The sequence below is a fragment of the Oncorhynchus mykiss genome, chromosome 26, assembly GCF_057628025.1.
Source record: "Oncorhynchus mykiss isolate SJ-2025 chromosome 26, ASM5762802v1, whole genome shotgun sequence".
Taxonomy (NCBI): domain Eukaryota; kingdom Metazoa; phylum Chordata; class Actinopteri; order Salmoniformes; family Salmonidae; genus Oncorhynchus; species Oncorhynchus mykiss.
The window spans coordinates 899,749-923,243 of NC_143047.1; the positions used below are offsets into that span (position 1 = coordinate 899,749).

At 39.9% G+C, this 23,495-nt stretch overlaps 1 protein-coding gene across 50 annotated transcripts in view; it reads right to left on the reverse strand.

Moving 5' to 3' along the window:
* LOC110506238 (uncharacterized) overlaps positions 1–23,495 on the reverse strand; it is a 328,665-nt gene that overhangs the window by 54,019 nt on the left and 251,151 nt on the right. For 38 of the 50 annotated variants that reach the window (XM_090221663.1, XM_090221692.1, XM_090221686.1 and 35 more), the window contains 8 exons: positions 21,583–21,651; positions 21,090–21,233; positions 18,924–19,022; positions 18,604–18,684; positions 15,334–15,357; positions 13,509–13,589; positions 3,791–3,871; positions 3,631–3,678 (listed from right to left, as the gene is read on the reverse strand). In XM_090221663.1, coding sequence (XP_090077789.1) covers positions 3,631–3,678; positions 3,791–3,871; positions 13,509–13,589; positions 15,334–15,357; positions 18,604–18,684; positions 18,924–19,022; positions 21,090–21,233; positions 21,583–21,651 — 627 coding nt within the window. The remainder of the gene's footprint in view (positions 1–3,630; positions 3,679–3,790; positions 3,872–13,508; positions 13,590–15,333; positions 15,358–18,603; positions 18,685–18,923; positions 19,023–21,089; positions 21,234–21,582; positions 21,652–23,495) is intronic. The other 12 variants (XM_090221671.1, XM_090221703.1, XM_090221714.1 and 9 more) reach the window with 3 other exon arrangements.

Genomic DNA, 23,495 nt, shown 5'->3' on the forward strand with positions numbered 1-23,495 from the left:
GACTTCTGTAACCGTAATAGCCTTGGTTTCATGCATGTTAACATTAGAAGCCTCCTCCCTAAGTTTGTTCTATTCACTGCTTTAGCACACTCTGGCAACCCGGATGTTCTAGCTGTGTCTGAATCCTGGCTTAGGAAGACCACCAAAAATTCAGACATTTTAATTCCAAACTACAACATTTTCAGACAAGATAGAACTGCCAAAGGGGGCGGTGTTGCAATCTACTGCAAAGATAGCCTGCAGAGTTCTGTCCTACTATCCAGGTCTGTACCCAAACAATTTGAACTTCTACTTTTAAAAATCCACCTCTCTAAAAACAAGTCTCTCACCGTTGCCGCCTGCTATAGACCACCCTCTGCCCCCAGCTGTGCTCTGGACACCATATGTGAACTGATTGCCCCCCATCTATCTTCAGAGCTCGTGCTGCTAGGCGACCTAAACTGGAACATGCTTAACACCCCAGCCATCCTACAATCTAAACTTGATGCCCTCAATCTCACACAAATTATCAATGAACCTACCAGGTACCTCCCCAAAGCCTTAAACACGGGCACCCTCATAGATATCATCCTAACCAACTTCCCCTCTAAATACACCTCTGCTGTCTTCAACCAAGATCTCAGCGATCACTGCCTCATTGCCTGCATCCGTAATGGGTCAGCGGTCAAACGACCTCCTCTCATCACTGTAAAACGCTCCCTGAAACACTTCAGCGAGCAGGCCTTTCTAATCGACCTGGCCGGGGTATCCTGGAAGGATATTGACCTCATCCCGTCAGTAGAGGATGCCTGGATATTTTTTAAAAATGCCTTCCTAACCATCTTAAATAAACATGCCCCATTCAAGAAATTTAGAACCAGGAACAGATATAGCCCTTGGTTCTCCCCAGACCTGACTGCCCTTAACCAACACAAAAACATCCTATGGCGTTCTGCATTAGCATCGAACAGCCCCCGTGATATGCAGCTGTTCAGGGAAGCTAGAAACCATTATACACAGGCAGTTAGAAAAGCCAAGGCTAGCTTTTTCAAGCATAAATTTGCTTCTTGCAACACTAACTCAAAAAAGTTCTGGGACACTGTAAAGTCCATGGAGAATAAGAACACCTCCTCCCAGCTGCCCACTGCACTGAAGATAGGAAACACTGTCACCACTGATAAATCCACCATAATTGAAAATTTCAATAAGCATTTTTCTACTGCTGGCCATGCTTTCCACCTGGCTACTCCTACCCCTGTCAACAGCACTGCACCCCCAACAGCAACTCGCCCAAGCCTTCCCCATTTCTCCTTCTCCCAAATCCATTCAGCTGATGTTCTGAAAGAGCTGCAAAATCTGGACCCCTACAAATCAGCCGGGCTAGACAATCTGGACCCTTTCTTTCTAAAATTATCTGCCAAAATTGTTGCCACCCCTATTACTAGCCTGTTCAACCTCTCTTTCGTGTCGTCTGAGATTCCCAAAGATTGGAAAGCAGCTGCGGTCATCCCCCTCTTCAAAGGGGGGGACACTCTTGACCCAAACTGCTACAGACCTATATCTATCCTACCATGCCTTTCTAAGGTCTTCGAAAGCCAAGTCAACAAACAGATTACCGACCATTTTGAATCTCACCATACCTTCTCTGCTATGCAATCTGGTTTCAGAGCTGGTCATGGGTGCACCTCAGCCACGCTCAAGGTCCTAAACGATATCTTAACCGCCATCGATAAGAAACATTACTGTGCAGCCGTATTCATTGATCTGGCCAAGGCTTTCGACTCTGTCAATCACCACATCCTCATCGGCAGACTCAACAGCCTTGGTTTCTCAAATGATTGCCTCGCCTGGTTCACCAACTACTTCTCTGATAGAGTTCAGTGTGTCAAATCGGAGGGTCTGTTGTCCGGACCTCTGGCAGTCTCTATGGGGGTGCCACAGGGTTCAATTCTTGGACCGACTCTCTTCTCTGTATACATCAATGAGGTCGCTCTTGCTGCTGGTGAGTCTCTGATCCACCTCTACGCAGACGACACCATTCTGTATACTTCCGGCCCTTCTTTGGACACTGTGTTAACAACCCTCCAGGCAAGCTTCAATGCCATACAACTCTCCTTCCGTGGCCTCCAATTGCTCTTAAATACAAGTAAAACTAAATGCATGCTCTTCAACCGATCGCTACCTGCACCTACCCGCCTGTCCAACATCACTACTCTGGACGGCTCTGACTTAGAATACGTGGACAACTACAAATACTTAGGTGTCTGGTTAGACTGTAAACTCTCCTTCCAGACCCATATCAAACATCTCCAATCCAAAGTTAAATCTAGAATTGGCTTCCTATTTCGCAACAAAGCATCCTTCACTCATGCTGCCAAACATACCCTTGTAAAACTGACCATCCTACCAATCCTCGACTTTGGCGATGTAATTTACAAAATAGCCTCCAATACCCTACTCAACAAATTGGATGCAGTCTATCACAGTGCAATCCGTTTTGTCACCAAAGCCCCATATACTACCCACCATTGCGACCTGTACGCTCTCGTTGGCTGGCCCTCGCTTCATACTCGTCGCCAAACCCACTGGCTCCATGTCATCTACAAGACCCTGCTAGGTAAAGTCCCCCCTTATCTCAGCTCGCTGGTCACCATAGCATCTCCCACCTGTAGCACACGCTCCAGCAGGTATATCTCTCTAGTCACCCCCAAAACCAATTCTTTCTTTGGCCGCCTCTCTTTCCAGTTCTCTGCTGCCAATGACTGGAACGAACTACAAAAATCTCTGAAACTGGAAACACTTATCTCCCTCACTAGCTTTAAGCACCAACTGTCAGAGCAGCTCACAGATTAATGCACCTGTACATAGCCCACCTATAATTTAGCCCTATCAACTACCTCTTTCCCAACTGTATTTTATTTATTTATTTATTTTGCTCCTTTGCACCCCATTATTTTTATTTCTACTTTGCACATTCTTCCATTGCAAAACTACCATTCCAGTGTTTTACTTGCTATATTGTATTTACCTTGCCACCAAGGCCTTTTTTTGCCTTTACCTCCCTTCTCACCTCATTTGCTCACATTGTATATAGACTTGTTTATACTTTATTATTGACTGTATGTTTGTTTTACTCCATGTGTAACTCTGTGTTGTTGTATCTGTCGAACTGCTTTGCTTTATCTTGGCCAGGTCGCAATTGTAAATGAGAACTTGTTCTCAACTTGCCTACCTGGTTAAATAAAGGTAAAATAAAAAATAAATAAATAAAAACCTTTGCCCTACTACTCTGGATTACCGACCTCTGTCTGACCTGACCCTGAGCCTGCTTGCCATCCTGTACCTTTGCCTGCCCGTGTTCGATTTCATAAACATTTGTTACTCCGACACTGTCTGCACCTGGGTCTTACCTTCAAACGTGATACTCTGAATTGCACACATACATGTCTTAATACATGTCTTATCTCAAGGCTTAAAGATCCTTAACCTGACTCCTCCCCTTCACCTACACTGATTGAAGTGGGCTTAACAAGTGACATCAATAAGGGATCATAGAATTCACCTGGTTAGTCTATGTCATGGAAAGAGCAGTGTATAAGAGCAATGTATATGGAGCAGTGTATATAAGTTAAAGGTGAACAAATTGGTTACCTTTCTTAACATTCACCAGCTTAGCCTCCTCCTTTAGAACCTCAAGTTCTATTAGAAATACACAAGAACAGTAGAGTAGCGTTACACAATATTCATGTATCAGACTTCATCCAATGCAGATTTCTATGTTCAAAATTTCCAAGTCAAAATAATATTTTACCTGTTTTTTTTACCGTTACTTTTATGTCTGGTAGCTTAGCTGTCTTTTCTTCCTTAACCTCTTTGACAGGTTTCTTTTTGCCTGCAAAATGTGACAAAAACGACATAACAGTAACATTAATTTAAAGGCTATTTAACATATTTATAGCTGACAAAATACGATATACCATGTGTTGGTGTTACAGGGCAAGTACAGTATATTCCACCTAGTATCAGTCCTAAAAAATAAAATACGAATACAGCAAGATGCACCATTCGTTAGTAGTAATTTCTATGCTCTGTGCTTGCTTTAACCAGCTGCTTACGGTGTCACATAAGCTTTGAAAGTTTGAGCAATCTACAATATACAATAGTCATTGCTGTTCAATGGAAATTTCAGTTCATTATACATACCAATTAATTCATGAAGAAAATGTTCAATTGACTGTAAACAATATTTATGGCTTCAAAATATTTGAATACGTTTCTCCAGCCAAATTCCTCTGCTTTTTAGCAAGTGACAGGGCTGTCGTTTGACTGAAAAAGTAATTAAGGATTGTGGCTTAACGCTAATAAGTCTAAATCTAAATAAAATGTATAAAAATAAATGTTTGTCATTTAGCAGACACTCTTATCTAGAAAAACATACAGTTAAAGGTGCAATGATGAATGATATGAGTTTTGAAGAAAATAATCTGTTAAACTTTGAGCTGATTGTTTGGGCCCTGTGCCTTGTATTTGCATTTGTACTTACTTAAAAAAAAATCCTCTCACTGTCAACTATATTTATTTTCAGCAAACTTAACGTGTAAATATTTGTATGAACATAACAAGATTCAACAACTGAGACAAACTGAACAAGTTCCACAGACATGTGACTAACAGAAATTGAATAATGTGTCCCTGAATAAAGGGGGGAGGTCAAAATCAAAAGTAATAGTCAGTATCTGGTGTGGCCACCAGCTGCATTAATTAAGTACTGCAGTGCTTCTCCTCCTCACGGACTGCACCAGATTTGCCAGTTCTTGCTGTGAGATGTTACCCCACACTTCCACCAAGGCACCTGCAAGTTCCCGGACATTTATGTGGGGAATGGCCCTAGCCCTCACCCTCCGATCCAACAGGTCCCACACGTGCTCAATGGGATTGTGATCCGGGCACTTCGCTGGCCATGGCAGAACACGGACATTGCTGTCTTGCAGGAAAGCACACACAGAACGTACAGTATGGCTGGTGGCATTGTCAAGCTGAAGTGTCATGTCACATTATAGCAGGGGGTGTAAAGCCTTAACACATATGTTTTACCAGCAGCAAACTATGATCAATAATGTCAAAAGCTGCACTGAAGTCTAGCAAGACAGCCCCCACAATCATTTTATCATAAATTTCTCTCAGCCAATCATCAGTCATTTGTGTAAGATCTGTGCTTGTTGAGTGTCCTTCCCTATAAGCATGCTGAAAATCTATTGTCAATTTGTTTACTTTTAAATACCATTGTATCTGGTCAAACACCATTTTTTTCTGGAAGTTTACTAAGGGTTGGTAACAGGCTGATTATTCGGCTATTTCAGCCAGTAAAGGGGGCTTTACTATTCTTGGGAAGCAGAATGACTTTATCTTCCCTCCAGGCCTGAGGGCACACACTCTAGTTGGCTTAAATTGAAGGTGTGGCAAATAGGAGTGGTAATATCGTCTGCTATTATCCTCAGTAATTTTCAATCTAGATTGTCAGACCCTGATGGCTTCTCATTGTCGATAGACCAAAAAAAATTCACCTCTTCCACACTGACTTTACGGAATTCAAAAGTACAAATCTTGTCTTTCATAATTTGGTCAGATATGTTTGGATGTCAGCGTTTGTTGCTGGTGTGTCATCCCTAAGTTTGCTTATCTTGCCAATGAAAAAGTCATTAAAATGGTTTGCAATATCAGTGGGCTTTGTGATGAAGGATAAATGAAGGAGCCGAGTTGGCTTTTTTCACTAAAATGTAATTTAAGTTGCCCCAAATCTTTTTACCACCATTCTTTGTATAATTTATCTTTGTTTCATAGTGGTTTATTTTTCTTTCTATAGTGTTTTATAAAGCCACATGATTTCTTAATTTACATTTACGTTTGCCATTCAGTTGGGCTGCCAGACTTAATTGCCATTCTGTTGGCCTCATCCCTCTCAACCATACAATTTTTCAATTCCCCATCAATCCAATTGGATTTAACAGTTTTTACAGTAATTTTCTTATTGGGTGTGTGCTTATTAATAACTGGAATAAGTAGTTTCATAAATGTGTCAAGTGCAGGGTCTGGTTGCTCCTCATTACACACCACAGACCAGCAAATATTCTTCACATCATCTAAATATCAATCACTACAAAAGTTATTGTATGACCTCTTATACACTATATTAGGCCCAGCCTTTGGAACTTTGGTTTTCCGAGATATGGCTATTATATTGTGATCACTACATACTATGGATTTGGATATTGCTTTAAAGCAAATATCTGCAGCATTAGTAAAAATGTGATCAGTATATGTTGATGATTTAATTCCTGTTCTGTTTGTAACTACCCTGGTAGGTTGACTGACAACCTGATCCAGGTTGCAGGCACTGGTTACAGTTTTAATTCCTGATAGCCAGTCAATATTTAAATCACCCAGAAAATATACTTCTCTGTTGATATCACATACATTATCAAGCATTTCACACATATTTTCCAGATAGTGACTGTTAGCACTTGGTGTTCTATAGCAACTTCCCACAAGAATGGGCTTTAGGTGAGGCAGATTAATCTGTAGACATATTACTTCAACAGTATTTAACATTAGATTGTCTCTATGCTTTACAGGAATGTGGTTCTGAATATAGACCGAAACATCCTTTGACATTTGTCGTTTTGTTAGATGTTATCACTGTATCAAAGTTTTTATCTAAGGGATTTTCACAGATCAGAAAATGAATGTCATCTGTTAGAAGCAAGTTATTGACTTCATGGACCTTGTTTCTTAGGCTACATATGTTAATATGGGCTATTTATTTTAGCACTTTTCTGGGTTGCTTGATTGTTTTTAATGTTTTAATGGGAAGCTAATCAGAGGTAGATTTACTCATGTTATTTACATTGGAGCTGATAGTGCAGGGTGAGCTGCATGAAGTGGTCTTCGTACTATTGCACACTGGCTCAGTGCTAAGAGTGTAACTCTGGTTTATAGGCTCATGATTACTGCTTGCAATAGCTGTAGGGTAAACATATGTATTCGTTGCAATTAGGGGAAAATAAATTTAATTACTTCCATTGTGTTTGCCAATGCCCCTGAGATCATGTTCATTTGATGCAGCATTATGACGACTCATTGTCACAATGGTAGGGATTAACTGAGCTGGTCTTGAATCAATCATCTTAAGTCCAGGAGCCAAGATGATTTGGATGGACTCCATCATTCCTGTAGAGTATCTTCTGTTTCCAGAAGGTGTCAAAGTGATCAATAAAAGTGACTCCAGCAGAGCTACAGTAGTATTTTAGCCAGATGTGGAATGCCAGCAGTCTGCTGAATCTTTCACACCCGCGGCCCAACAGTGGTATTGGACCTGAAATTATTGGCCGTTTTTTGGAGTCTTTTAATGCTAAAATCAGTTTTTCCATTTTCAAATGTTCCCGAACAAGCCCTCCCAATGTTGTTTGACCCAACATGGACTACGACAGAGTCAGCTCCCGGCATCTGTGGTAGGACAGTCGGAAGCAGCCTTGTTATGTCCTGTACTCGTGCTCCTGTGTAGTACAGGATTTTTGCCTTGGGGACCGAGATATTTCTCACCATAGAACTGCCTATGATGACTCCTGTTGAATGGGCCGGTCTCTCAGGCAGCCTCACGGTCAGGAACTCGAGGTAGAAGCCACCAGAGAGGGAGACAGAGCCGAGGACGAAGACGCATGTACCTCCGGATCCGATCTTGATTGGGATGCCACCACGGATGAAGGCGCCGGAACCTCTGGATCCAGGGCGGCAAAGCTGTTTCTGGTCTGTGTCAGTTCCGGGCTCAACATCTCCATGAAGACCCCTGTTGCCAGAGGACGCCTTCTTCAACTTCCTCGGCGAGTGACGTACATCCATGGCTGGTTGGTTGGGTCGAGATCAGCTTCGTACTCCAGGGAAGGAGGAGATCCCTTCGGGGATGGAACCCTGCCTAGCACCGGCCAGTCAGCTATGAAGAGCCGACACGGCAGCGAAACTTCCACCAGACCAGAACGGCATCCAGCTACTGGGGTGGAAGAAAAATAAAAAGTAGGCGGGCGTGGGTTCCCCATTAGCTTATGTAGGTGTGCTACTTGCTTGTTAAGAGTAGCTACTTTGCTCCTGTAGTTCTCTGCAAGCAATCAGTTGCTACATTGAAAGTCAACGTGTTTCACATTGTCCCGGAACAAAGTAAAGTAAATGCAGCTCCAGCAATGTTGGAAACGTTCAATAGCGTCCTCCATTAGAGCCCGCAGAGCCAGCTAGGCTCTAAACGGAATCTGGCAGGATCCCGGGACAGATAGCAGCGCTCACAGCAATTTAGCCCAACAGAGCCGCAGGATTCAAAATAAAAGTATATAAAACACTGTCAGCTTTTAAAGTCTTTAGTTCAGGATTCAGTTTCGACAGGTTTAAGTTTCCACGTTCGACAACATCCACATATGCCGTCATTCACTTGCAAAAGGAAAAGTGAATGGGAAAATGAGTTTGAAGTTCTCACCTGTCTGTGTCTTATTTACAAAGAAATTGTCAAAAGTCACACTGAAGTCTAACAAAAAAGCCCCACAACCTTTTTATCATCAATTTCTCTTAGCCAATCACCAGTCATTTGTGTAAGTGCTGTGCTTGTTGAATGTCCTTCCCCATAAGCGTGCAGAGTCTGTTGTCAATTGGTTCCCTGTGAAATAGCAGTGCATGTCAGCAGTGTATGTCAGAGCAAAAAAAAAGGCAATAGGTCGAAGGAATTGTCCGTAGAGCTCTGAGACAGGATTGTGTAAAGGCACAGATCATGGGAAGGGTACCATTGAAGGTCCACAAGAACACTATGGCCTCCATCATTCTTAAAACTTCTTATGGCTGGGGGGCAGTATAGAGTAGCTTGGATGAATAAGGTGCCCAGAGTAAACTGCCTGCTACTCAGGCCCAGAAGCGAAGATATGCACATTATTAGTAGATTTTGATAGAAATCAGTCTGACGTTACTAAAACTGTTTGAATGATGTCTGTGAGTATAACAGAACTCATATGGCAGGCAAAAACCTGAGAAAAAAATCCAAACAGGAAGTGGGTATTCTGAGGTTTGTAGTTTTTAATCTCATTGCCTATCGAATATCCAGTGTCTATGGGATCATATTGCACTTCCTAAAGCTTCCACTAGATGTCAAAAGTCTTTAGAACCTTGTTTCAGGCTTCTACTGTGAAGGAGGAGGGAATGAGAGCTCTTTCAATCAGGTGTCTGCCATGAGCTGATCACGTGCGCTCCCGTGAGAGGTAGCTGAGTTCCATTGCATTTCTAAAGACAAAGGAATTCTTCGGTTGGAACATTATTGTAGATCTATGTTAAAAACATCCTAAAGATTGATTCTATACATAGTTTGACATGTTTCTACGGACTGTAACAGAACTTTTTGACTTTTCGTCTGGAACTAGTGATCGCGACTCATGAATTTGGATTTGTGAACTAAATGCGCGAACAACAAGGAGGTATTTGGACATAAATTATTGACTTTATCGAACAAAACAAACATTTATTGTGGAACTGGGATTCCTGGGAGTGCATTCTGATGAAGATCATCAAAGGTAAGTGAATATTTATAATGCTATTTCTGACTAATGTTGACTCCACAACATGGCGGATATCTATATGGCTTGTTTTTGTGTCTGAGCGCTGTACTCAGATTATTATTAATCTGATTATTATAGTTTTTTTTTAAATCTGACACAGTGGTTGCATTAAGGAGAAGTGGATCTATAATTCCTTGTAGCTTTTATCAATGTTTATTATGAGTATTTCTGTAAATTGATGTGGCTCTCTGCAAATTCCAGATGTTTTGGAACTACTGAACATAACGCACCAATGTAAACTAAGATTTTTGGATATAAATATGAACTTTATCGAACAAAACATACATGTATTGTGTAACAGGAAGTCGTATGAGTGTCATCTGATGAAGATCATCAAAGGTTAGTGATTAATTTTATCTCTATTTGTGCTTTTTGTGACTCCTCTCTTTGGCTGGAAAAATGGCTGTGTTTTTCTGTGACTGGGCACTCACCTGACATAATCGTTTGGTGTGCTTTTTCCGTAAAGCCTATGGTGGGACACTTTGGTGGGATTAACAACAAGTTAATCTTTAAAATGGTGTAAAATACTTGTATGTTTGAGGAATTTTTGTTATGAAAGTTCTGTTGTTTGAATTTGGTGCCCTGCACTTTCACTGGCTGTTGTCATATCGATCCCAGTAGTGGGATCTAAGCCATAATAAGTTTTAAATTGAAGAAGTTTGGAACCATCAAGACTCTTCCAAGAGCTGGCCACACGGCCAAACTGAGCAATCGAGGGAGAAGGGCCTTGGTCAGGGAGGTGACCAGGAACCCGATGGTCACTCTGACAGAGCTCTAGAGTTCCTCTGTAGAGATGGGAGAACCTTCCAGAAGGACAAATATCTCTGCAGCACTCCACCAAACAGGCCTTTATGGTAGAGTGGCCAGATGGAAGCCACTCCTCAAAAAAAGGCACATGACAGCCCGCTTGGAGTTTTCCAAAGGGCACATAAAGCACTCTCAGACCATGATAAACAAGATTCTCTTTTCTGATGAAACCAATATTGGACTCTTTGGACTGAATGCCAAGCGTCACGTCTGGAGGAAACCTGCACCATCCCTATGGTGAAGCATGGTGGTGGCAGCATCATGCTTTGGGAATGTTTTTCAGCAGAAATCGACTGGGAGACTAGTCAGGATCGAGGCAGAGATGAACATAGAAAAGTACAGAGATCTATGACCTCAGACTGGGGCGAAGGTTCACCTTCAGGACAAGTCTCTGAATGTCCTTGATTGGCCCAACCAGATCCCGGACTCAAACCTGATCGAACATCTCTGGAGAGACCTGAACAAATCTGTGCAGCTACGCTCCTCATCCAACCTGACAGAGCTTGAGAGGATCTGCAGAGAAGAATTGGAGAAACAGATGTGCCAATCTTGTAGCGTCTTATCCAAGAAGTCTTATGTAAATTTCATTTTTTTAAATAAATTAGCAAGCATTTCTAAAAACCTGTTTTTCCTTTGTCATTGTGGGGTATTCTGTGTAGATTGATTAGGGGAAAAAACAATTTAATCAATTTTAGAATAAGACTGTAGCGTAACACAATGTAAAAAAGTCAAGGGGTCTGAATACTGTATATCAGTATTCATGCACTTTATATCATTCCTGTAAGACAAAAAATGAAGACATGGGACATTGCACAAGCCCTGCACTTTTAATATGGCTCTGTTCCAATGGGATTTTGTGTATGTTTAGAGCGCCACCATTGGAACGGTATTTGGCTAAATTTAATTTCAAACCTAGACTTTCAAATCTCTTAATCCCCAACATGGAGAAAATTGGGGGGACCCCTCCCAAAATGTAAAAAAAACCTGAATATTGTGTTTGTAGGAGGGTAGTTTACAATATTATATGTTGTTGATCAAATGCCACCAGAGGGTGTCAGAGTTTAAGATAACTCCTAAATTCCTTATGAGTTCAGCTGTCTACCCCATCAGACCCCAAATATAAGCTTGTTTTACTCCAATGTTTGTAAACAAAGTACATGTAAACAAACACTATACAGCCTCTAAATATGGTTAAAACGATCATTTTGATATCATGGATGGTCAGTCCTTGCATCCTTAGCTCTGTCTATGAATTTGAGGATGGTTACAGTTTTTTCCTGCTCCCATCAGACGTTTTGGCTCACACAAGCCTTGGCTTGTGCAAGGCTACTTGTGTTATGTGTTATAGATCAAATTAAGTTTTACCGGTATAAAGAGTACTTTTCATTTGCTGAACCACTAGCATCTTAAAACTACAGTCCATTCCATTTCTGGGCCTGTAGGACCGGCCTTGTTGATAGTGCAGTTAAGGCAGAGCAGCGCTTTATTATGGACAGACTTCTCCCCATCTTAGCTACTACTGCATCAATATGTTTTGACCATGACAGTTTACAATCTAGTGTTACTCTAAGCAGTTTAGTCATCTCAACTTGCTCAATTTCCACATTCTTTATTACAAGATTTAGTTGCGGGTTTAGTGAGTGTTTTGTTCCAAATACAATGCTGTTAGTTTTAGAAATATTTAGGGCTAACTTATTCCTAGCCTGAAACTAACTGCAGCTCTTTGTTGAGTGTTGCAGTCATTTCAGTTACTGTAGTAGCTTACATGTATAGCATTGAGTCATCCGAATACATAGAAACTCTGGCTTTACTCGAAGTCAGTGATATGTCGTTAGTAAAAATTGAAAAAAGCAAGGGCCTAAACAGATACCCTGGAGAATTCCTGATTCTAACTGGATTCTATTTGATAGGCTTCCGTTAAAGAACACCCTCTGTGTTCTGTTAGACAAGTAACTCTTCATCCACATTATAGCAGGGGGTGTAAAGCCTTAACACATATGTTTTACCAGCAGCAAACTATGATCAATAATGTCAAAAGCTGCACTGAAGTCTAGCAAGACAGCCCCCACAATCATTTTATCATAAATTTCTCTCAGCCAATCATCAGTCATTTGTGTAAGATCTGTGCTTGTTGAGTGTCCTTCCCTATAAGCATGCTGAAAATCTATTGTCAATTTGTTTACTTTTAAATACCATTGTATCTGGTCAAACACCATTTTTTTCTGGAAGTTTACTAAGGGTTGGTAACAGGCTGATTATTCGGCTATTTCAGCCAGTAAAGGGGGCTTTACTATTCTTGGGAAGCAGAATGACTTTATCTTCCCTCCAGGCCTGAGGGCACACACTCTAGTTGGCTTAAATTGAAGGTGTGGCAAATAGGAGTGGTAATATCGTCTGCTATTATCCTCAGTAATTTTCAATCTAGATTGTCAGACCCTGATGGCTTCTCATTGTCGATAGACAATTTTTTTTTAACCTCTTCCACACTGACTTTACGGAATTCAAAAGTACAAATCTTGTCTTTCATAATTTGGTCAGATATGTTTGGATGTCAGCGTTTGTTGCTGGTGTGTCATCCCTAAGTTTGCTTATCTTGCCAATGAAAAAGTCATTAAAATGGTTTGCAATATCAGTGGGCTTTGTGATGAAGGATAAATGAAGGAGCCGAGTTGGCTTTTTTCACTAAAATGTAATTTAAGTTGATATTTACTCACATCACATCAAATCAAATTGTATTGGTCACATACACATGGTTAGCAGATGTTATTGTGAATATAGCAAAATGCTTGTGATTCTAGTTCTGACAGTGCAGCAATATCAACAAGTAATCTAACAATTCCACAACAACTACCTAATGCACACAAATCTAAGTAAATGGATGGAATAAGAATATGTACATACTGTATGTATTGTTTACCACCAACAAGAATTTAAATCTTCAAAAAGGTTAAAAAAGTGTTTGACATGGACTGTGAATATGAATGTCTATGAATTTGAGGGGTTACATCTCCCAATGTTAGTGACCTTATTTTTTTGTTTTTCGAATAAGACTAGTTTTACCTGTCCCGTAATAGCCATTACCTTCTTTATTAACATCAATATGTTCTTTTTTCATGGTGGACTCTGTCTTCACCACCTTGACAGGGTTCTTGGATTCATCGTCTGAAAACAAAGGCAATGCAATATTAGATAATGGATTAATTCAGTTTCACGGCAGTAATTACTTGCTTCTATGCTAAGCCATTGCATGGGTTGTTAGAATACATCCAACTTAGTGCAACATGATACTGTACTCCACAGCAAAGCACTCAGGAAATTTAAGCACTTGAACTTAAATTATGTGTTTAATGTTCTTAAGGGGCAATTCTTTCAAATACATTTTACATTTCTTGGCAGTCCACCGTTCCATTGTCTTATGGCTAGGGGTTCCGCTAGCGGCACCCCTGACAACATTCCGCTGAAAAGGCAGCACGCGAAAATCAAAAATGTTTTTTTGAAATACGTAACTTTCACACATTAACAAGTCCAATACACCAAATGAAAGATAAACTTCTTGTTAATCTACCCATCCTGTCTGATTTCAAAAAGCCTTTACAGTGAAAGCACAACATATGATTATGTTAGGTCAGAGCCAATTTACAAAAAAACAGAAAAAAAGCAGAAATATAGATAAAATTAATCACTAACCTTTGATCTTCATCAGATGACAGTCATAGGACATCATGTTACACAATACATGCATGTTTTGTTCGATAAAGTTAATATTTATATCCAAAAATCTCAGTTTACATTGGCGCGTTACGTGCAGTAATGTTTTGCTTCCAAAACATCAGGTGATTTTGCAGAGAGCCACATCAATTTCCAGAAATACTCATAATCAACAATGATAAAAGATACAAGTCTTATTCACAGAATTAAAGATAGACTTCTCCTTAACCTGTTTGGGATAGGGAGCAGCATTTTCAAGTTTGGATGAAAAGCATGCCCAGAGTAAACTGCCTGCTTCTCAGTCCCAGTTGCTAAGATATGCATATTATTAGTAGATTTGGATAGAAAACACTCTGAAGTTTCTAAAACGGTTTGAATGATGTCTGTGAGTATAACAGAAATCATATGGCAGGCGAAAACCAGAGAAACATCCAACCAGGAAGTGGGAAATCTGAGGTTTGTAGTTTTTCAAAGCTTGGCCTACAAATACACAGTGTCTATGGTTGTCATATTGCCCTTCCTAAGGTTTCCACTAGATGTCAACCGTCTTTAGAAACTTGTTTGAGGCTTCTACTGTAAAGGAGGGCTGTTTCAGTCAGTGGTCTGGCAGAGTGCCACAGGCTCGTGACGCTCGTTCACGTGAGAGATAGCTCCCGTTCCCATTCCATCTTCAATATTATTGAAGATTTATGTTAAAAACATTCTAAAGATTGATTCTATACATCGTTTGACATGTTTCTACGGACTGTAACGGAACTTTTGGACTTTGTCTGGACCTAGCGATCGCGCCTCATGAAGATGGATTACGGGGCTGAACGCGCTAACAACAAGTAGCTATTTGGACATAAATTATTAACTTTATCAAACAAATCAAACATTTTTTGTGGAACTGGGATTCTTGGGAGTGCATTCAGATGATCATCAAAGGTAAGTGAATATTTATAATGCTATTTCTGACAAATGTTGACTCCAACAATGCAGATATGTCTTTGGCTGGATTGGGCTCTGAGAGCTGTACTCAGATTATTTCATGGTATGCTTTTTCTGTAAAAGAAAATTGAAATCTGACACAGCGGTTGCATTAAAAAGGGGCAATTAGTTCAAAAAACATTTTGCATTTCTTGGTAGTCCACCGTTACGTTGTGTATTATTGTGTATCAGATAATGGGTTCAGTTTATCATGTAAATTATGACTTACATTTTTGCAAAGCCATGGAGGGTTCTGGAAGACAAAACATGAAACTGCCACTGAACTTTGTGTTAGGTGTAACATGGTACCACAGAGAAGCATTCGGGAAATGTCACTTTTTAAAGTACTGTAATTTAAAGCAAGAATCCATAGGTCATTGGCTACCCTATGTTGCCCCACTTCTTGTGTAGGGTTTTCACTTTGAACGAAAAAAAGAGGGTTGAGCCCTGAGCCACCTTGGGCTGGCCTTCTGGGCAAGGTGTGTTAAATCCATTATACTCAAATGTCCCTGCTGCCATGGTCCCGGAATTGAAAGTCACTTGCAAGCAAGTTAAAGTTATAGCTGCCAGAAACAAACACAGAGCAGACAAAGCGGACAAACTAGTGAACTTGTTTACAAATAAACTGTCCTTGTAGCAGGGACAAAAATAAACAAGCATTGTTCTCGGTTCTTGGATCTGAATCAACTCTACCCTAAAAGAGAAAAATAATCCGGAAAAGACTGCAAATGTTTACGTTGAAATTCATTTTGAAAGGTGGAAGAGTGACGCCGAAAGGGCAACCGCTCTAATAGACTGGTAGGTAAGTGTTTGGTTGTGTTTTTAGCCTGCTAGCCTTAGTGTGTTCAAAGTTCAAGCCAGCTAATACAGCTACTTAGCCAGCAAGCTAACATCTTCTGTATTCAGAATGTTTTGTACTCAAAGGAATGTAACGATAGCATCATCATCACTACAGAATTCACAAAGATGCCCAATGCCATTATTTAAACTACACTCACCAAAAATGTAAACGCAACAAGCAACAATTTCAAAGATTTTACAGAGTTAGAGTTCATATAAGGAAATCAGATGCACTATATATATATATAAAAGTACACTACCAGTCAAAAGTTTGGACACTCCTACTCATTCCAAGGTTTTCTTTATTTTTAAAATTTTTTACATTGTAGAATAATAGTGAATACATCAAAAATATGAAATTACACATATGGAATCGCGTAGTAACCAAAAAAGTGTTAGGCAAATCAAAATATGATTTATATTTGAGATTCTTCAAAGTATCCTTGATGACAGCTTTGCACACTCTTGGCATATAATGCAAAGGATGGCTTGGACCTGCTGGATGGAGGAAACAAAGTCAGCAATTGAAGATGACAAACATCCTAACCCTTCAGCTACACTACATGCGCTGTCATCAGCATTGTCAATGTGACGATCTAACCTGCTACACAAGAAACCAACCACATCAAATGTATTTCTCATTATTTAAATTAAATATGTAATGAACATGCAAAACAACCATTAAACATTTAACTTCTGTAGCAGGGCCATAAGTATATATTGAGGTCATATTGGCTCTGATTACCTACTAGTAGGGGGTGAAAGGTGGGAAAGGCATGGCAACGCATGTAATGTAGTTGAAGGGTTAGGATGTTCGTCATCATCTATGGCTGACTTTGTTTCCTCCATCCAACAGGTCCAAGTTCTCCTGTGCATTATAGGTTGATATTGGGAACAAATTCAACAAATTGTTAATTGAATAGGGTTATGCAATGCAATGTCATATTCCCGTATACACCCCACAGTATCCAGTGTATATGCCAAATAAATGTTGATTTGATAACATAATATTGATGGAATATCAAATCAAATTGTATTTGTCACATACGACCTTACAGTGAAAAGCTTACTTACTAGCCCTTAACCAACAATGCAGTTTTAAGAAAATACCTATTTAAAAAAAGTAAGAGATAAAAATAACCACCATCAACTATATTTTGACTACAGCTAAATGGGGGTGGGGGGGGGGGAGGGGGGGGTTTACCACCAAATAAGTCAGAATCACAACAGTGTCCTTTACTTACTGAGTATGTGGTGTTGTGCAAGTGCAAAGTGCCATGCTATTACTTGATGGCTCATATTTCATGCAGATTAGCCATTGTTATTTGACTGGATATTAATTTAATTTGTTCTGGTGGGTAGTTCTACACCAGGTAGAAATCAATGCTGTATATAGGCAGACAATGTGCTAAACAGGCAATCATAGCTAATTATTTTGGTCGATTACCAACAAAATAATGAAAGAGTCACAAAGTGTAACAAAAAATGCATACAGTATTTCTTACCTCTCCTCCTGTGTTGGGGTTTGCACAACCACAACTTGTACAGCCTCCGGTTCCCTCTAAATCAGATTTTCTTCACCAGTATCTCCCTGAGAATAAGCTAGTGGTGGTCCTGTGCCGGAAATGCTGTCAATCACCAACTCACAAACATTATCATGTCAACAATCTGCATATCTAGCTATAGCCAGCTAACATTAGGTAGTTAAAAGAAAGGCATTTGGCATCTTGTGGGGTTCATGCAGTGTAGCACTACATGATGCTATTGTTAGATTCATTTGAGTACAAAACAGTCAGAATACAGAAGATTTTAGCTAGCTAGCTAAGTAGCCATATTAGCTAGCATGAACATTGAACACACTAAGGTTAGCAGCGAACGTAGCTAGCAGGTTAAAAACGCTACCAAACACTTACCTACCAGTCCATGAGAATGGTGGCCATTTTGGCATCACTCCTCCACCTTTCAAAATCCATTCCAATGTTTATCCGCTTGGGCATGAGCCATATTTTTCTTGCTTCTTTTTATCTTTTGGGGATCGAGTTGATTCAGAACTGAGAACGATGCTTGTTTCTTTTGTCCCTGCTACAAGGGCAGTTTATCTGCAAACACGTTAGCTAGCTTGTTGACTTTGTCTGCTCTGTGTTTGTTTCTGGTGGCTGTAAAGTTAGCTAGCTTGCAAGTTCGGGGCCATGGCACCAGGGTCATTCGAGTAGGCAGGACTTAACGAAAATATGTTTGTTTTTTGCTCCCGAGTGGCGCAGCGGTCTAAGGCACTGCATCTCAGTGCAAGAGGTGACACTACAGTCCCTGATTTGAAGCCAGGCTGTATCACATCCGGTCATGATTGGGAGTTCAATAGGGCGGTGCACAATTGGCCCAGAGTCGACCTGGTTTGGCCGTCATTGTAAATAAGAATTTGTTCCAAATGGACTTGCCTAGTTAAATAAAGGTTACATTTTATTTTTAAAATTAAAAACCTTGCGCAGAAGGCCAGTCCAAGGCAGCTCCGGGCTCAATGCCCTTTTTTTTGTTTGATGTAAAAACACGACACAAGAAGTCAAGGCAGCACAGGGTCACTCACGACCTGCGCATTCCTGCTTTAAATGACATGCTCAATAGGGTTACAAAGATATGTAACAAAAAAATAACAGTGGCATACCAGATTTCCAAAGAGTTGACTGAACATCCTTCTTGGTCTCCTTCACCTTTTTGTCCACCTTCTTTTTGGGTTCCACCACAACTTTAATGAAAGCGTGATTGAGTCATGTTAATAAACTTTCCAGTTTCTACCTAGAAATTAAAATATTTGTGTCATGTATTGTACACTAACATAAAATATATGACATATTTTAAATCCAAAGTTACCCAAATATACATAACTCACATGCTTGACATTTTACTTTGACTGTATAAATTATCGCTTAGCCTACAAACCCCACAGATTTGACATTTCACAGGAATAAACAAAGTAGGCTAAACCTTTCTTGTTGAAAAAGTCATGGATGACTTTCTTCTCCAAATGTTTTGTCTCCTTTTTCATCTCTTTCTCCTCTCTGGCAGTCTTCTTTTTTGGCTCTTCTAAATGTAGTGATAACATACATTTTTGAGTAACATTGCCATTGGATCCCTGAAACTTCTCAAGTTAACTTTTTGACACTAGATCATACAGATTCCATGTAAATGTCATGGGCTCCTGAGTGGCGCAGCGGTCTAAGGCACTGCATCTCATTGCTAGAGGTGTCACTACAGACACCCTGGTTTGAATCCAGGCTGTATGACAAACGGCTGTCATTGGGAGTCCCATAGGGTGGTGCACAACTGGCCCATCGTTGGGACAATGTTTTTGTATGCTTTTGCATAGTCACTAGAAAGTTCTTCATAATTTCACTACAATTAAATATGAACAGAAAGTTGTAATGAGCTGCAGTTATCTTGCAATTTGTTATTCTACCACTAAGTGTGAGCGGTATAATTGGTATTGAATAACAACAGTGCTTTACAACAGTTGAAAGGTCATGTAAACAATAAACTTTAAAAAATGATAAATAAAAAATGAATAGCACAAGCTAGCTGTTCACTAAGAGTATGCTTTCTTATTGAAACCTGACGAACATTACAGTGCCTTCAGAAAGTATTTACACCCCTCAACTTTCTTCACATTTTGTTGTGTTACAGCTTTAAATTTCAAATGGATTACATTTAGATTTCTCTTCACTGGCCTACACACAATACCCCATAATTTCAAAGTGGAATTTTTTACAAATTCATAAAAAATTAAAAGCTGAAATATCTGGAGTCACTAAGTATTCAACCCCGTTATGGCAAGCCAAATTAAGTTCAGTAGTATAAAGTCACATAATAAGTTGCATGGACTCGCTCTGTGTGCAATAATAGTGTTGAACATTACTTTTTTATCACACACATGCAATTATCTGTAAGGTCCCTCAGTTTTTCCAGTGCCTCGCAAAAAGGGCACATATTGGTGGATTGGTTAAAAAACAAGAAAAAAATACATTGACTATCCCTTTGAGCATAGGGAAGTTATTAATTACACTTTGGATGGTGTATCAATACACTCAGTCTCTATAAAGAAACAGGTGTCCTTCCTAACTCAGTTGTCAGAGTGGAAGGAAACCGGTCAGGGATTTCACCACGAGGCCAATGATGCCTTTAATAGGAGATATGAGAAAACTAAGGATAGATCAACATTGTAATTATCCACAATACTAATTGTAATTTACAGAGTGAAAAGAAAAATAAAATATTCTAAAACATGCATCCTGCAACAAAGCGCTAAAGCAATATTGCAAAAAAAATGTGGTTGAAAATGGCACATTTGGGCACTGATAAATGCCTAAATCGGAACGCAGTGGCTGTATAGTAACATGCTATACTGTAACTGTACATAAAACATAGTGATCATAAACGTTGACGGTGTATATGACATGAGTTTTATGATATGGAAATGTAAAGTGCACATTTGGTGTTTGGCTTGCTTTTATGAAATCAAAGCAGTATTTATTATAATCCTCAATGTCTCATATGTCAAAATACATAGTCCTCTTAATTTACAGCATTTCCCTCACTCAGACAACAAAAAGTTGTCCAATTAGCGGGAGGGATAGGGGCATCTTCTTGTCACGCGAGGTCCTCAAGTTTAGAACGGCTGTCAGTTAAAAAATAGAGGAGCTCTGGCTCTGCGTTTCAGAGTGCTGTATGGGTTTTAACTGACAGCCGTTCTAAACTTGAGGACCAACGTCATAACACACATCCACTATCTATAGTGTAGCCTATCATGTGGATCATCATGTGCTTGCTATACGTAATGGAAAAGGAGTCGTCAGCACATAGTCAAAGGGCAATGAGATTAACATTGATAGTGTAACATAGTGTAACATGAAGCTAGGACTGTATGTCCAAGGTAGCGTTCCCTATATAAATGACAATTATTAATTTATTGACCCTATGGGCCGTTCCTTGTCCAAGGCTTGCTTACTTATTAATTCACTGTCCCACAGGCTACTTACAGTATGTTTATTGTGGTTAAGAATAATGTAAAGAAGGCTTGATTTTCTATAGATATGTAAATTCCATTATAATTTGGTAGAAGCCATAGAGACAAACAGTACTGCAAGCCTAGCTTACCTTTGGGTCCTGTCTTCTCTGCTTTCTTCACACTGGGCATTGCCTCAGGCTTTGCTTTCTCCTCGGCCTGCTCCTCTTTCTTTTCCGTCTTGACCTCCAATTTCTTATTTTCTACCTCTTTCATGGATTGTGCATCCCTCATCGCTGTAAGTAAAGACATGATCCTGTGAACAAATGCCTCCTTCTCTTCATGTAAAATTAGAGCACAATTCCTGTTGGGTAGTTTCCTGGACACAGATTAAGCCTAGTCCTGGCCTAAAAAGCGAACTCAATGAAAAATCTAACTTTTTAGTCCAGGAAACCACCCCACAATGTTCACAGATACAGTAGGTTTTTACTTCATATGCCAGCCAGGGAATTAGGAAATTAAGTTTGGGTTTATTTTGGGGTATTATTGAATTACAAATTACATCAGTACATCAATCCCTCCCAACTGTAAAAAAGGACATAGATAGATTTGAATTGAAATTAAAAAGAAAAAAACATGATTTACCTTTAAGGACCACTTCTACCTCTTCTACTACTTCTTCTCTTGCTTGCCTCTCCTTGGATTGTCTGAGAACTATCACACAAAGAAATACGACATTTTGCAATTGTTCCTATAAAATGAAAGGTAGTGCATTACAGTGATGGTAATTAGGTAGTTGTGACAGTTAAAGCATGCATTAGTTATATTAAAAAAAAATGTAATAGCATATTTAGCAGGTGATATGGTTGGGTGGTGGTAACATGGTGTCATGGTTTTGTGTGACGAGACCGTTTTAAAAATATATTGTACTTAAATATTGCAATTTTCCCATCATGCAGAACAACTGCACATCATTCTCTGGTTGTAAACTGGTTTTCTGTAGAAACATGTAAAGATGAAAATGTGATTATTAGATTAGGAAAGACATCATATTTTGGTTCTTATCTAGTCAGATAGTATTATTTATCTGGTAACTAAGAAGGCCTTAACAAAACCAGTATTCAACCTGACCATGGCATCATTTGAAAAGTAACTTTAGAACCTACACTGAGTGTACAAAACATTAAGTTTTGGGTAGTACACTATTCTTGATGCTATTGGGCGTGAAAAACCCAGCAGCGTTGCAGTTCTTGACACAAACCAGTGCTGCTGGCACCTACTACCCACCTACTACCCATTCAAAGGCACTTAAATATTTTGTCTTGCCTATTCACCCTCTGAATGGCACACATACAAAATCCATGTCTCAATTATCTTCAGGCTTAAAAATCCTTCTTTAACCTGTCCCCTCCCCTTCATCTACACAGATCACCAGATCATCAGTCTATGACATGTTGTGTACACTCAGTGTATAACCTCAGAGGTCGGTTGAGCACTCAAAATCCAAATCCACCACTAGGGACAGTTCAACATTTCCCCATCGTAAAAAATATTTTCATATCATAACCATAACCTGTTGACAAATATTACGCCTTTAATATATCCATTGTGGGTGGATAAGGGTGTGCATACCTTGCGAGACATAAACAGTATAATGATATGGAGCTAATATCTTTACAGGACCTCAAACAAATATATTCACTTCCAGGCTTTTCATGGTTCCGTAACCTACAATTTAGTGCTTTGTCAAAAGCTATTGGAGCCCCAGTAACATCCCACATAATGCACACATGGATTGACCCTTCTAGTCTAGAGTGTTGGGCCAGTAACTGAAAGGTTGCTAGATCGAATCCTTGAGCTGACAAGGTAAAAAATGGTTTGTTCTCCCCCTGAACAAGGTAAATAACCCATTGTTCCTAGGCGGTCATTGTAAATAATAATTTGTTCTTAACTGACTTGCCTGGTTAAATAAAAAAAAATGACAAATGTATTTCTAAAATTGTATATGGCACTTATGATTCCCTGCTGTGTGTTAAATGCTCTACATTGGGTGTCACTCTAATATGGAACTGTGAAATGGAGAGGTTGGGGCAAGACCTGAACTGGGATACCATTTGGGAAAATTGGCTAACCCAGCACACCCGCTTATACAATAAAGTTGTGCAACCCCATTTAGACATTTTAAGATGAAGCTGATTCCCACTCCAATCTCTCCATTTGGTGTCACTCGAGAATGGATGTGATAGACGGCTGGTTTGCACGGGGTTTATTTTATATCCCATGCTTTGTGGCAGCCTGTACTTCGTACTTGTGTTTTTGTACTTTGTGATGCCTCACTGGTTCATTGGGCATTTTTTTGTGACGGAGTTGCGTTTTGTGCAAATTATTTTCTGTTACAGCTGGACCTTTACCTGGCAACTGTCCACCCGGCTCCTTCGGGCCGTGAGAAGGTGTCCTTGTCTCAGGCCTCTCGGGAAAAACCCTGGAGTGGGCCAATTGTGAGGATCATTGTGAGGATTTCACCCGCCGCTTCCGGGCAGTCTTCGACCACCCGCCCA